Genomic DNA, 14,018 nt, shown 5'->3' with positions numbered 1-14,018 from the left:
GGAATTGTACAAACTCACACTCGCACCGCAGTCGACTGTGTTAATTATACTTAACGTTCAACGGATAAATGAGCCTCGGACAAAGCAATGAGATTAGGATGAACTCGTTACACGAGGGTAACGTGTTTCCTCCCGATCTTGAGGAGCTTTTAGCACCGCAGTTTGCCAAAGGCTAGGAATTCCTTATTAGGAGCGCGCTCGTAACTTCAGCGAATGATTTCGCTGGAAAAAGATGACAAAACGTATAATCAAATCCAATGAAAGGTTCGGAGCGCGCAAATCTACGAAAGTAAAATCTTCGGCTTTCCAATCCGTAGCCTCATGTCAGACGGTTTGCGTATAGAAGTTGAAAAACTTTTTAACGCGATTCCTTAGGACTTGCAACTACGAAGGAAAAAATTTTAATTCTTACCACTTTTGACGAGTGATGAAGTTTTGCGAGAAAAGTAAGAAGGGAAGGAGCCATATGTTCGGAACGCGTACGTTATAATTTATTGTAAACAAATGTTCAAATATTCCTACGATCCTTACGTCAATAACCGACATGACCACGGAGATGATGCCTAAGGCTGCTCAAGAAAAGATTATTTTCGTCTATTTTAAGCAAAACTTATTTACAAAATCAGAATAACCGATGAGCACCGCAGCAGCTACTAGCCGGAAAGAGAAATAAGTATTTCAAACACTTTTAGTGTTCACGCGTGACTGGCAATATATTGAAAAATATACAATCGTCGTACATACTCGCTTTTAACATCAGTCCGTACGGGACTTACATGACTTCCGGTTATTTCATCGCCACCGTATAACTTCGGCTCACGTCAATTGGATTCTTTTGCCAAACCCTGACGTCAGTAAGATAGACCAAAAATTTGTGTGTAATCAGATATAACGCGTTCGACATACTATAATCGTCCAGCAAAATTGTTACGCCATGTTGGAAGTAAGCTGAATTTATACAAAAATAAATCTGTTCAATTTCTCGGCCACAAGATGTATACTATACAATATGTATACATATACTTATAGGTATAGTATACTATAATTCCGCAGGTTGAAGAAAAAAATCTTTAGGGCGGGTTATAAAGTTTACGTGATATGAAACGAACCTCGTTTACGTTTCTTCTCACCACGCGTTATTACACAGGTATATCTAATATATCTGGACACGAGTGGAAAAATATGTGACAAACTGGAATCGCCCTGAGCCGCGGGGCGGTGCAGCGCACGAGGTGCACATCCGAAGTTGACACCGCCATTAGGGCGTAATTGATGTAATAAGTAATTAAGCTCGAGTCTTAACTCGTCAGAAGTTGTAATTGCTCGTCAATTCGGGGAATCGTTGAACCGCAGACGTGTTCACGGTGCTCGAGGAACCGGCTTATAGCGGGCGATCGGTGCCGGTGGACCCGTGAATGGTTTGGCGGGTGAAGGAGGGAACTCTGTTCGTACAGTTGTACCTATCGGTGGTTCTGGCGGGAACGGCGGTGGGGTTTGAATAGAGCGAGAGGAGCCTGATCTGGAACCTCGGGAAGGACGAGGAACGATGAAAACGGGACGAGGCGAAGGGGGGGTGGAGGGAGGCAGGCACCTAATTAACAGGGCGGCAACCAACCGCTTCCCTTGCGAACGTATCCATTCCCCCACCCCCGCCCGCGGCTCATTTCGTCCCTGTCTCTCTCTCCCTCTTTCTCTCCTTCTCTCCGCCTTCCGCGCTTCCTCTCTCTCTCTCTCTCTCTCTCTCTCTCGCTCTATTCACCACCATCTTTAATCCTCACATGTGTTTCGCCTCGCTCATATTCCTCGAGCCTCGTCCCGTGTCTTCTCCAGCTACACCTCGACTTCTCTCCTTTATCATCCACTTTGTTAAAACTCCTTCGAGCCTGATTCCAGTCCCCTCGTTAACCTCCGCCGAGGTTCGCGATTCGTTCTGCGCCCCGGACTTCAACCTCCGACGTTTTCAAATTGACACTCGAAATTCTCCGCAATGTCGGCTTCGGCTCAAAATCAGTGATAGCCTGCATCCTCGCGTCCTCGACCATCGTCTCGGATCTAGAGAGGTCAAGGGTCGGTTTGAGAACGTCAATTTCTTGACAATATCTCCTAATCGAGATCCGGAGAGGTAACTTTGGCGCAACTTAATCCATTTCGAACAAAGTTATCCCTTTACCTCACAGTCGATAAAACTTCGAGCATCGTCGAAAGTAGGTATTTCCTTGTGGGGTGGTAAAAGCAGTTGTATAGCGCTGTGTATTTCGATTTTTTTTTTATTCTTCTTTCTTTTCTATTCTACCAAAAACTCACTCGAGCCGCATCTCGGCGGAGCTTAACGCTTCCACTCCAACGAACCATACAACGGCTACCTCCACCTGCTCGTAGGAAAGTGAGCCTGCAAGGTCTCGACTTCGATGCAGAGGCCGAACACCTCGAGTCTCTAGCACGTCTCTATACCTCTCGACGGACAATTAACGAGCCGTAAACTCGGCCTTGATCGTCGCACTGCCGTAAGGATAACAAGTCCTTGACTGTGTGCCTGCATGGCGGACTGCGCACACCAGAGGCGTGATATCGCACTTGTAAGAGCAGCGGCTTGAACAGGAGAGGAAGCTCACCTGCGGTGAGACAGATAAACGTCGGGGCGAGGATCGGCTCCGTTTAAGCCCGGGTCGAATCCCGGTGAACCTTAAGTCCGACCTTAAAGTATATTAGAGGCATTAAAAACTTGAGCCACATTTTATTAGGTACAGAGGTGAAGGAGGCAATGGCATGCACACGTCTGAGGGTCCGTTCGGGCCTTTTGGAAATACCCGTGGGAACCGCGGGTCGCTTGTTTCGTCATTTCGATGAACGACCGACCCTGGCTAACCTCAGATTCGAATGGCGCCGGTGCTCGGATCTTCACTTATAAAGTACACGCATGCCCCACTAATTATAATCATTACACTGAATCGAAGATTTTATAGGGCTGGTTCTCTTCTGCAGCGTAAAAAAAAAAGAAGGATATTGGCGCCTTGAGGAATTATTATTCACACTAGGCAGGTCCGATTCGCCGGTCTACCGAAGACTTTGTAGATGCAAATTTATGATCCGTGTATGGAAATGTGCTCCGTGAAATCGAAATGTGGCGATTCTTGAATGCACTTTTTTATCGATACCTACTCTGACACGATATCATTTCAACCTAAAGTTTAATCTGCATGAAATGTAATGTTATTTTAAAAAATAAAACGACTATGTGAAATGAAATGTAATATTTTACTATTATAAACTAAGTTCCTTAAAATTATTAAGCTACGATAGAAATACCGTCACGGAACATCATCTTTGATGAATTAACGTGCAATTGGTAGGACTTTGCAACGATCACGCTTGCTTCGACCGCATCTATAAAAACATTTAAGGCAATAACCTCATGAATGAACATTGCAAATTTTTTTGAACTCGTAACATACAACTTGAATGCGATCAGTGACGTGAGCTCAAAATCGCAGACCCGTAAATCTTCGACTGAAATCCGAGATCCAGCGCAGATGTTGGAATTAGGTGACCGATACAGCAACGACACGAATGAATAAAATTTATAACATAGAGATGCGAAATTATTAATAAATTTTAATCAAAATGAAAGCGGGCCAATTTTGGTTTTCCGCGAATGCGCGACGAAAGTGCGATCGTTGCAGGCTAGAGGAACTTACTTCGCTGGTAGGGCCGAGGTTCGACTTGGGCTATGAATAAATAAAGAAGCCGTCGGATAACTTCTGCCAGCTCAAGTGGAAGCCGCACCATTTCGCAGTCGTAATACGCAGTCCTCATGCCTTACAGCCGCCAACCTACCTTCTGCAGAGTGAAGCGAAGGTATATAATATACGGGTATATAATGCGTTACAGAGAAAAGACAAGATCCCATATGCAGCCGGAGAGTGGAGCGGTTCTGCCGGGTCGGGAAAGGCTACGCCGATGCCCCGAGAGGCGTAGGTGGGTAGTAGGAACAACCGGAGAACACTGTGCTTATTCAAATAAATTCAATTAATTTCCATATCACAAACAATGGGTGGCTGTGTGCGTCAAGACCGCGGTTTCAGGCATTGCTTTCTTCTTCCGTCCGCCACACAGATGCACGTGCGGCATCCTAGGCTTCGCCTCAAGCCTTGACTGTGAGGATGCGCGGGGGTATTTCCAAGCTTTGCAAGCTTCGCGTGCAGCAGCAGCTATCGCGACGTCACGGAACTAAGGCGCCTGTAATCTCTGAGCCGAGCGGTTCCGAAATTCCCTGTCTCGCTTAACACGTGTCAAATTTATCTACGTTCTCGGGAAATATTTACACGAGTTCGGGCTGATCGTCGTATGCTTTGAAAATCAGGCGCTTGCATGTTTTCTTACACGCGTATGCGGTGAAGAGATGGATCGTAGAAGAGGAGTCGACTTTTCGCGAATGCTTACTTTGTAATATATTTGGCTCAGCTGATGCGTCCGAGGCATTGGGAACAGGGTTCGGGGCTGGAATCTGGTAACCTGCAGGTTACACTTACGCGCATACAGTGTCTGAGCTCTGAACGGTTGAATTGCGGCGTTTAATTATCTTTTACTACCCAGCTCGTCTCGGGGTATCGCGCAGTGCAATGGTGCAGGTTATATATCTGCGGCAAGCGGCTGCATTAACATACAGAAGACTGAATTACTCGCTTATACCGTCAGTTTTATTCTTCGTAAAGTACAGGTAAGTGTCTACGTATCTCGTCTCTTTAACGCGCTGAACCGAATAGCCTCCCTCCTACAATTAAAGACTCACATCCCCCGGGCGGAATATTTTCGTCATATGACACGCATATGCATACCTGTATTTTTAACATGGCGCGAAGCACGTATAATATACGTTACAACATATTATGCCTTGTGTGCGTATAATCGGTTGACGATAATAACTGTCGCCAAGGGTTTCCATTATCTGTGTATATTTCAGCTTGGCAGGCCGCAGGGCGAGAGAAGCCCGCAGCTTCGGGATCGCGTTGGTAAGAAGAAAAAAGGAGTAAAAATAAGAGAAAAGAACGAAAGAAAGAAAAGGAGATAAAGAAGTAGAAGAAGAAAAAAAAATAAAAAAAAAAATAAAAAAAAATTGAGAAAGAACGTGAAGCAAAAATAAGCAGGTATTTGAAAGAAATTTTGAAAGTCTCGTTTTGTTACAAGTATTTTAAGACTAGACGCCGCGCGATGACATGTCCAAGGCGGGTTTTCCATATGCATAACTTTCGTATAATAACAACAATAGACCCTATACTCGGCCAGTATACACACATGCATGTATAGTATATACAAACGGGGTACTTGTGCCGTACGCGCACGCAACATTATACCCTGTACCTCGGCTATACGTGCAAGAGATATAGATATACCTATATAACGACATGTAACCGAAAGACCGGTACGTTACAATGCACAATGGAATCCATGCATTTATACAGTTATTTATTAACAAGTTATATGATGCTCGTATTTAAATCACTAACAACAGGCTTGGAATGGACTCCCCTCTAACCCCAGCCCACCTCACCCCCGCCCCTTTTGTAGTGAATGATCCGAGCTGATCCGAGAGAATTTTCATCTCGTGATTCGCATCGTCGAATAATTATTTCCCGTATCGTTGAATAAATAAAATACATATTATTTCAGTTATTTATCAAGCGTGTACCTGTGTGATATTTTGCGGAAAACAGAGGAGAAGGGGTAGAAAGAATTGCGATTTATTTACCGTTGAAATTAAACGGATGTACACCATTAAACGAACGAGATTGTTAAGAGGAGAGCAGCCTTAATTGCGCGAGACGCGTATAACGACGACGATCGACTCGTTAATCGTACGGGAGTATTATCGTAATGACTGCACGAAACTCCGGGTTATTGAAATTTACATGATAATCACTCTTATCATCTCTTGCAAGGTGTGCGGATAGAATTATAGCGAGTTATGCTGGCGATAAACGGTGGCGATTATCGCTGGGTGGCGCGCGATGCGTGCGGAACAAACATTGAAAAAAGATTATAATATAAAAATTATTTTAAAAGTTGAATTGATTTTTTCTCATAGTTTCGATTGTCTCACTGCGATCGAGTAGCTACATTGATCACGAACAATTCTGTTCACATCCATCGCTAGGAGAAAATATCGGTGTGGTACTACGCTCACTTCGCGTGGGTTCCGTCTGTCTCTTACTATTTGAGATGTTAATGCTTTGCGTAATACATGAATTTTAAATGTATAATACGAGCTTGAGCCGTGAAATCGGGGAATTAATAGACGAAAACAGAGAATGAATGAATGAATGAATGAATGAATGAATCCTATGTGTATTGTAGCGGCGAGCTACGCCTGCCTAGCCACCGTGGTTTAACCGGTATCATTACTTATACTTTTTATTTCCTTCAAATTTAGGCACCTCACTCTCTTCTTCATTATTCTACACCGTAATTCTCCGGAAAGATGTTCCGTTTTCGCTTTATTATGTGCTATTACGTACTCGTGCGCAGGTGAGCGTCGTAAAGTTTTGACTTATTGGAAAAATTTCATTACATGAAGCTTTAAAAGGAACTCAAATCCGAGAGCATATTGAAAAGCAGGAGAAACCGGAAAAGCTCTATTATATTTCTACACCCAACCTTCTTTGCAGCGACAAAATCAGAAATTAATTAGTGTTGTAAAGCGGCGTCGTAGTCGGATGATAAGTTGCGTGCGCCTGCGTAGCCGAAAGCTCGAGAAGTAATTCTGAGAGAAATTGAGCGTTAGTGACGTCATCCGGATGTCGGGGATCGGTAACACGCGCTGAGGTGGAAATCAAACCTGACGGAACGTAAACCACGAAAGGTTTCCGTTTCCCAGCTGCTTTTCGCGTCTGATTTAACTATAATTTCCTGTCTAACAATGGCTGCGGATCAGAGATGGAACGAAGCGATTACAGGGGATTTAAAAATACTTTCCAACTTCTGATTACAGATGTCGCGAATTTGTAAACGAATTTTGTCAACTTTCTCATCTTTTGCATTCGGAAAGTGAAATAAAATCTTGAGTAACCTCAGACCTCAATGTCAAACATTAAAATGCCAGAAAAATGTGGTATGTACGTACATGTGTCAGATACATATAATTTGATCGAAAATTATTATACACATACAGTAATTATTTATTAAACTAAAATTTCTTTTCGAACTGAAATATTCTTTTGAAAAATTGTTCCGAATTCTGGCTAGAATCATCGATACGTTTTCTGATTTCCACGATGCATCAAGGTTTTGCCTTATACGAATCGAAAGAGTTGAATAGATTAGTTCGCCACGATCGCGATCCTTTCATGATATCACACGTACGAGAAAACTCGTACAAAGAACACGATCAATTGCCGGGACCGCTGTGCTTGTAGTAATTATTGTGATTATCGGGGTGTGATCGAGCCCTGAAACGTTGTGCGAGCAAGAAGATCGAGCCTGAAAGCGAGCGAGCGAAGCGAGTTCCCACGTCGATCGTTGCTGACCTCAAACTGGACATCGGATCCGCCGCCTCCGTAGGAAGGAAGTGGTCACTAATATCATCTTACAACGACAGCTATCCCGTATATTTGCAAAACTTTATATCGTTACCGAATTCTTCGATCGGAGAGAATCGAAACGAAGATCCGCTGCTGCAATTCCAGGGATCGTTACAATCGGTGCAGGTTGAATCTTTGCGCCGTTTCGATCGTCGCGTTTTAAATCAAGGGAGAAAAAGAAAACTCGTTGACGGGCAAAGTGAGGCTCGGCGTAAGGACGAGCGGAGGTGTATACGGTACCTCCTCTCCTATGTACAGTGTATAACATGCACCAAGACGCGGAGGTTATGATACACGTGTAAAGAGGAATGGGCGCCCGTGCCGCCATCGCCGCATCATGATCTTTTGACCCGTTTGACCTCACGCACACTTCTCATGACCGTGCATGATGGCCGCGCGGTCTGCAGCTCATGCACCATGCCCGTCTCTGCATCGTACTGCGCCATATCAAGCCATCCGGCGACGTATATCCTGCACTCTGCAGCCAGGGATTGCAGGGAGGCTTTCCTTCCTTCCTTTAGCAGGAGGGCGGGCGGCGCAGCGCAGGATCAAGGCATCACAGAAATAAATATCGAAGGTTTCTCAGGATCAGCCGTGGCACCGATTTAGTCGCCGTCTATCGACTGAGGGTATCCAAATCCATGGTTGTAAGAGATTTGGCGCTTTTTCGTTGGTTTCGGGGATCCGGCGGGGGATGAAAGGGCGAGGGACGCGGAAATGAGGGGGTATTACAGGCGGGAGGAATGGAAGAGTAAAGTAAGAATGGTCTCCGAGTGTTTTGGAACCGCAATGCTCGTTCAGACACCGAAACAAAACGCCGGCTTCGAGGTTGCGAACAAGAGTACCGTGTTGTAAGAAAATTGATGCCGTTACAGTCTGAACGACGAGCTGTATCCGCTGACAAATTTTACAATTAGGTCGCTGACGCGTTGCACATATTTTTTTCTTAATATGTTGGAACACGGGCCAAACGATCTATTTCTGTAAGGGACAATAATTCCGATCGATTTACGAGCCTCAGGACCGATAAATTTGACTCGTAGCCTCTTCTATTCTGAGATAAGCCTTCGACGTCTCCAACAGCCGGGCGAGTTATACGTTCCTGTCTTCGGCGACTTTACCGTCGAAAAGATCGGCGCCTTTCTTACAAGCCTGCGGTTGTATAGTGAATATCGTGTTGCGGTGTTAGATACTGAACCCTTACGTAGGCGATTGGTGTCTACTGTATCAATTGGAGACCCAATTTTCTCAGGTATTTTTACACCGATTGATCAAATCCATCGCTGCTAACGCGGTGCAGTGATCCGGGAGGATTGCAGACCGAGGGAAGTTTCTTGTTTATCTTGTTTTTTGAGCGAAGAACAAAAAATAAGGAGGGAGATAGAGAGAGAGAAAGAGAAATAGAGGATGAAGGAGAACTGACGAGCTTACACACGTTAAGACAAAAGTTAACCGAGAGAACCCCCGATCTCAGGTAACAGGTCGCACCGGTTCGGCGTACATAAAACGATGTTCACCCTAAAAATGTAACTGACGAGCCATCGAGGTAATTAGCGAACCCGCGGCCCGAGACAAAGGAAGTGCGATTAACTATACGACCTTAACCCCCATTTAGTTAAGTAGAAATAAGACAGCCGTTGCATGGTTCATTCTTGAAACCGTATCGTCTATTTATAACCGGTGCGGATATTTCCCCATGCCGCGACGCACGGGTTATTTTATATATATATATATATATACCTATGCTGTTTATAGAGATGAACAGAAATGTCAGCGACGTGCGGTGGACGGGGAGAAAGGATTACACAGCGATACGGAGGAACAATGAAGTTTAATAATCGCTTGTCGCGTGGTTCGTCGACGACCTGCTGGATCGCATACACATATACGCAGGCACACACGCATCTTATATACTGTAAGGCGTAAACGAGACTCCGCGGACTGTCTGACCCTCACCGTCTTCGGAAATGCGACACCAAAGTTTATTCATATACCTACGCTCATAATACCGGCTGCAGCACGGCGCGATGACTGTCGGCGAGAGCTCGATTAACATGGCTCATCGAAATTCCTTCGGACATTAAATTTCGGAAATTAGAAATGAAGAGACAGATATGCGGAAAGGAATAAAAAAAAAAGAAAAGAAAAGACTCCAATTAGCGAAGAAAAGGCAGGGTACCATACGTCAAATCGTTTGTCTAATTGCACTTCTTGAATCTGCAACTTGTGATCGTAAACAAGTAGCCGCGATGACAAGAATAGAACTGATCAAAAGATTAAAAAACTTGAGAGTAACAACATTCAGGAAATGATTATACACACGACGATTATTGTGGATCTTTGAATTTTCTTTAACAATTATCATTACGAGAGTTGCTCAAGTTGTAAACTCAATCTACTCCATAACTGATTATTTCAACGGTCTTGAAAATTACATCAGCGGAAGAATGAAAATGGAAAATTGAAATTTTCGCACGTGTTATTGCATGTAATTGATTACATTGACCGAACCTCTCGATGCTATAAGTGAGACATTAGACACGTTTCATACCGCAGTTTAATACAACCATCGATAAACTCTAGCAGATGGGTGTAAAATTTATTTACGATACTGTGTAACGTGCGCGAGCCTGAAAATGTATAGGTATGCGTGTATTTAGAATACCTGCATCGTAATAAATACAAATTGAAACGTAACATCGAGTACATTGTGCACTGTGCGCGAAGAGTGTACATTCGAATAATACAGCGTACTTTTTACATAAATATTTTTTATATTGATCGATATTGTGATTATTTTCTTGGCAAATCCGCAACATGTCTTTTCGAATTCCATAGGTATATCTAACAAATGCACTTGAACGAAACGTCACTTTGGGCAAAAAGTCATTCGGCCAAAATTTGAGCGTTGAAAGTAAATCGATTGAAAAAATTGGGGGAATCGGTAAGACTTCGTAGGTCCGTCCTTGATTTGAAACTGTGCTGAATGCGTTTAAATCTCATCTCACGGGTGCGAAGGTTGCGTAGGTGTCGTTGGCGAAACGTCGAGTTGACGGGTAAAGTGCGGTGGCAAAGTCTGACATAGTCGTAACCGAGTGTCTCGAGTACAAGTGGCGTCTAGTAATTGTATCAAACCATGTGGCAACAAGAGTCAAGCGATAAGCGACACCCAACACCGTCCAAGCAACGATGACACATTCGATATCATCTCAGCATACGAAGCGGAGAGACTCGAGGACGGTCAGGGTGAAATGGTCGACTCGCTATTAAAGAACCATAACTTGCGCACCGTGACAAAGAATTTTCGAGAGGTTGCGTCATCCGGTTCACCTAACTGCAATTTTGCACGATAATGACGCACTCGCATCGAAATCGGAAGCTTATTGTTGGGCTCAAGTTCCGACTAAAAAGACACTGCGATCTTAAGTGATGTCACTTCTCACAAGCAAGTGACAACCACTTAACGACACTTTCTAGCATCGGTGCTCGTCGTGGGGTTCAATCCTTGCTACAACATCAGATCCATATCAATCCATACATTGATTGAAGCCCGAGGGGCAAGCGAGAAGGTTGCTTCGATGGAGTGAGAAGTGAGGATTGTTCATCGAGACCAAGCTGGAATGTTCGATTCATTGGAACCGAGTGCCGATCCTCAAAAGGTCGAGGGAAGAGGCTTGAAGTCAATTACGAGATACAAAACGCGGCGGTCTCGCCACGCTATTTGGACTAGGATAGGGTCTTCGTGACACGATCGAAATCGAGAAAAGTACGAGGTTGGTGAATTTATCTACCGTATAATTGGAGAAGCGTCTAGGCGTCAAATGAAACACTGGTTATGGCTACCATAAACCTTCCCACAATCACTTAGGGACTCGGTATATTTTTTCCCTCATTTATTCTTCGCTTAGCGTGCGATCTTCGCCGTTCTCTTAACTCGTATAAAAATTTAAGTTGGGCCTCAGGCTTACGTCGACCCAGCTAGACAACTTCGACTAGGTTAACTCAATCCACATTGCCCTAGGACTGTGCAGCGTCGCTTCTTATTAGCACATATGAAATCTAAGCATCCGTCTGCGCCGGTGAAAAAAAATTCATACGTCACCTATCGTGAGCATTATGTATACGCAGTGATATCTCTGCGATGTGCCAGACATCTCGCGACGCAGGTTGCAGTTTTCCGTGTTTGCGGATTCTTTTAACGTTGCGAAAATATGTCATATTCCGTAATATTTTTATCAATATACGACAGTGACGGATAGACCAAGAAATTACAAACTACGCAATTTCTTGGTAAGTACAGCCTCACCGTTTCGAAAGTTTTACAGCCTAAGCGCTTGATCATTTTTTGTATCAGGATAAATATTTAAAAGCAATAAATTTCCAAGTATAACCTTTAGCACGGAAACTAAGACTTCTCGCTGTACGGATAGCAAATTACTTTTAGCTGTATTAGCGAATGTTTTACAAGTACAGGTAATTCCTCCAACTGATCAAACAACTTTTAGCTGGAACTACATAATTCTTGCTAATAGAGGAAAAAACTTTTATCGCCATGATATTAACACCTTTCCTGTTGTTTCAGCGAATCCTTTCTGTCGTGTGTACAAGCGCAATTAGTGTTCGAGTGAATTTTAAACCATATATTTACAAGTACAAGTAAGGGGGTTTACCTCGAGTCAAGTGTGAATTTCTAAGTGCTATGTATTACGTGCAAGAATGGTTAATATTTGCGTAGTATCGTTGCATCGAAGATACGCGCCCGGCGCCGGTCAACGTTCACCCGCACTATGACGATAACCATGATGCCTTTTGCGGAAGAAAGAAAACATACGACGTTATAATATGCTCTACAGAACGCTGTTCCTAGTAACTACCGATGCTTACACACATATACATTAATATGAAATTATATCTTTGCAATGACGCGAGTACACCAAACAGCGGCCAGGAATTATCTATCTACCGGTTGACGCGACGGATTTGACGTCGTCGAGACCGACCACGTGTGCCCGGATGCCGTGGTTGCAACGACGATTACACGTTACAGCTGTAGGTCCAACCGTATATCGCACCGTTTACAATTCGACACGGATATGGGTAAATCGGTTTGAATATTCACCTGAGTCATGAGACGATCGGCACCAGTGCCTTCCTCGTCCTTGAAGATTATGTCCTGGTTGTAGTTGGGCACCAGGTCGCGAAATCTGGCGTCGTGTCTGGACACGCGACCCTCGCTAAGTCCACTGGCGGGCAAAGTGTTCTCACTGACGTTTGGCACATGTTGTTTAAATACAAGCGGCGTCAACTTCCGGGGACGTATCCGTCGGTTGCTACCCCTTCCGGGGCCGCAGCCCTCGGCGAGGCCGGTGCCCAAGGAAGGAAGCCAGAACGATAGCAGTACCAAGCACACCAATATCCACCGCAGCTCGAATCTTGTCCTCGCGATCTTAGCGTTCACCATAATATCTTCCCGACCCAGTGCGATAGGGTCAGTCCGTCGTTGGTGTGACCCAGCTTCGGTGCGATCCCGACCCAGTCCGCCTCTTTCGTCTCGCCTCACTGCGTAGTAGCCATAACCAGGGCATCACACCCTGCGCCTCGTGGACGTCGCGAATTGAGCAACCGGCAACCGGGTCACCGCGAACTGTCACCGCGTTCGCCGATTGGCACCAAGGGGTGGCGAACGACGGTGGATCCGGAAGCGGGAGGGCACACCGTTTACCAGAATAACACTGTGGTCACACCTGTCACTGTAACGATAAATCACGTCTGCTTCTCTGCACCGCGTTCGGTACCGACTACGTCGTCACGAACCGATCGCCTGCCATTTATCCAGTTCGCGGGTTGCTCCGCTGAAATTCGCACGCAAGATACGGAAATCGGGGCGGATACTACAAGGCCCGAGATCGATCAATCACACGGCACTTTTACCGACAATTAACTGCGGTCTTCTTAATTCTTTACTCTGCGTTTTCCCTTAAGCCGATGTGTCTCGGTATGTATACAGTAATTATCGATCCAGGCCGTAAGTGCCAGATTCGCGCCGTGAATCGGTACGTTATATCGGCTCGGATCGGTTATTACAAGCGGTATGTAAGGACAAGGAAAATTCGCGAATAATAATTATTTCCGAGCTTTAACCGGGTGGACGAACATCGTGCAATTTCGTTAACGTGTAACTGACGTTATGGATTCAACGGGTGTTCGCAAGTTGGCGGTTGGCGAACGTCGTGAATTTGTAATCGTGGTGCGTATCGAACAGCCCGACAACTGTCAAAACTGTGACAACGTGGATCTGGGGTCCTGGATTGACTGCCGCTTTCCCGACGAACCGTGGTGGGAAATGTCCCGTGGTGCGTTTGGTGTTCCCTGGGTGCCACGGACGGACCAAACCGGGTTCTCGCCTCCTCCCCCACCCTGCCGCCCGCCGGAGACCGGCGACGT

At 45.0% G+C, this 14,018-nt stretch overlaps 1 protein-coding gene across 2 annotated transcripts in view; it reads right to left on the bottom strand.

Annotated features, from left to right (window-relative positions):
• LOC124178956 (sonic hedgehog protein A) overlaps positions 1-14,018 on the bottom strand; it is a 54,345-nt gene that overhangs the window by 26,144 nt on the left and 14,183 nt on the right. The window contains exon 1 of one of the 2 annotated variants that reach the window (XM_046562822.1): positions 12,694-14,011. The exons of the other annotated variant lie outside the window; for it this stretch is intronic. Within the exon in view, the coding sequence (XP_046418778.1) occupies positions 12,694-13,035 (342 nt within the window). The 5' untranslated portion in view covers positions 13,036-14,011. Of the gene's footprint in view, positions 1-12,693; positions 14,012-14,018 lie in introns of those variants that run through there. 2 annotated transcript variants of the gene reach the window in all.

Source organism: Neodiprion fabricii, chromosome 3 (assembly GCF_021155785.1).
Source record: "Neodiprion fabricii isolate iyNeoFabr1 chromosome 3, iyNeoFabr1.1, whole genome shotgun sequence".
Classification (NCBI taxonomy): Eukaryota; Metazoa; Arthropoda; class Insecta; order Hymenoptera; family Diprionidae; genus Neodiprion; species Neodiprion fabricii.
Note: the sequence above shows the minus strand (reverse complement) of the source record. Positions and strands in the feature narration are given on the sequence as shown.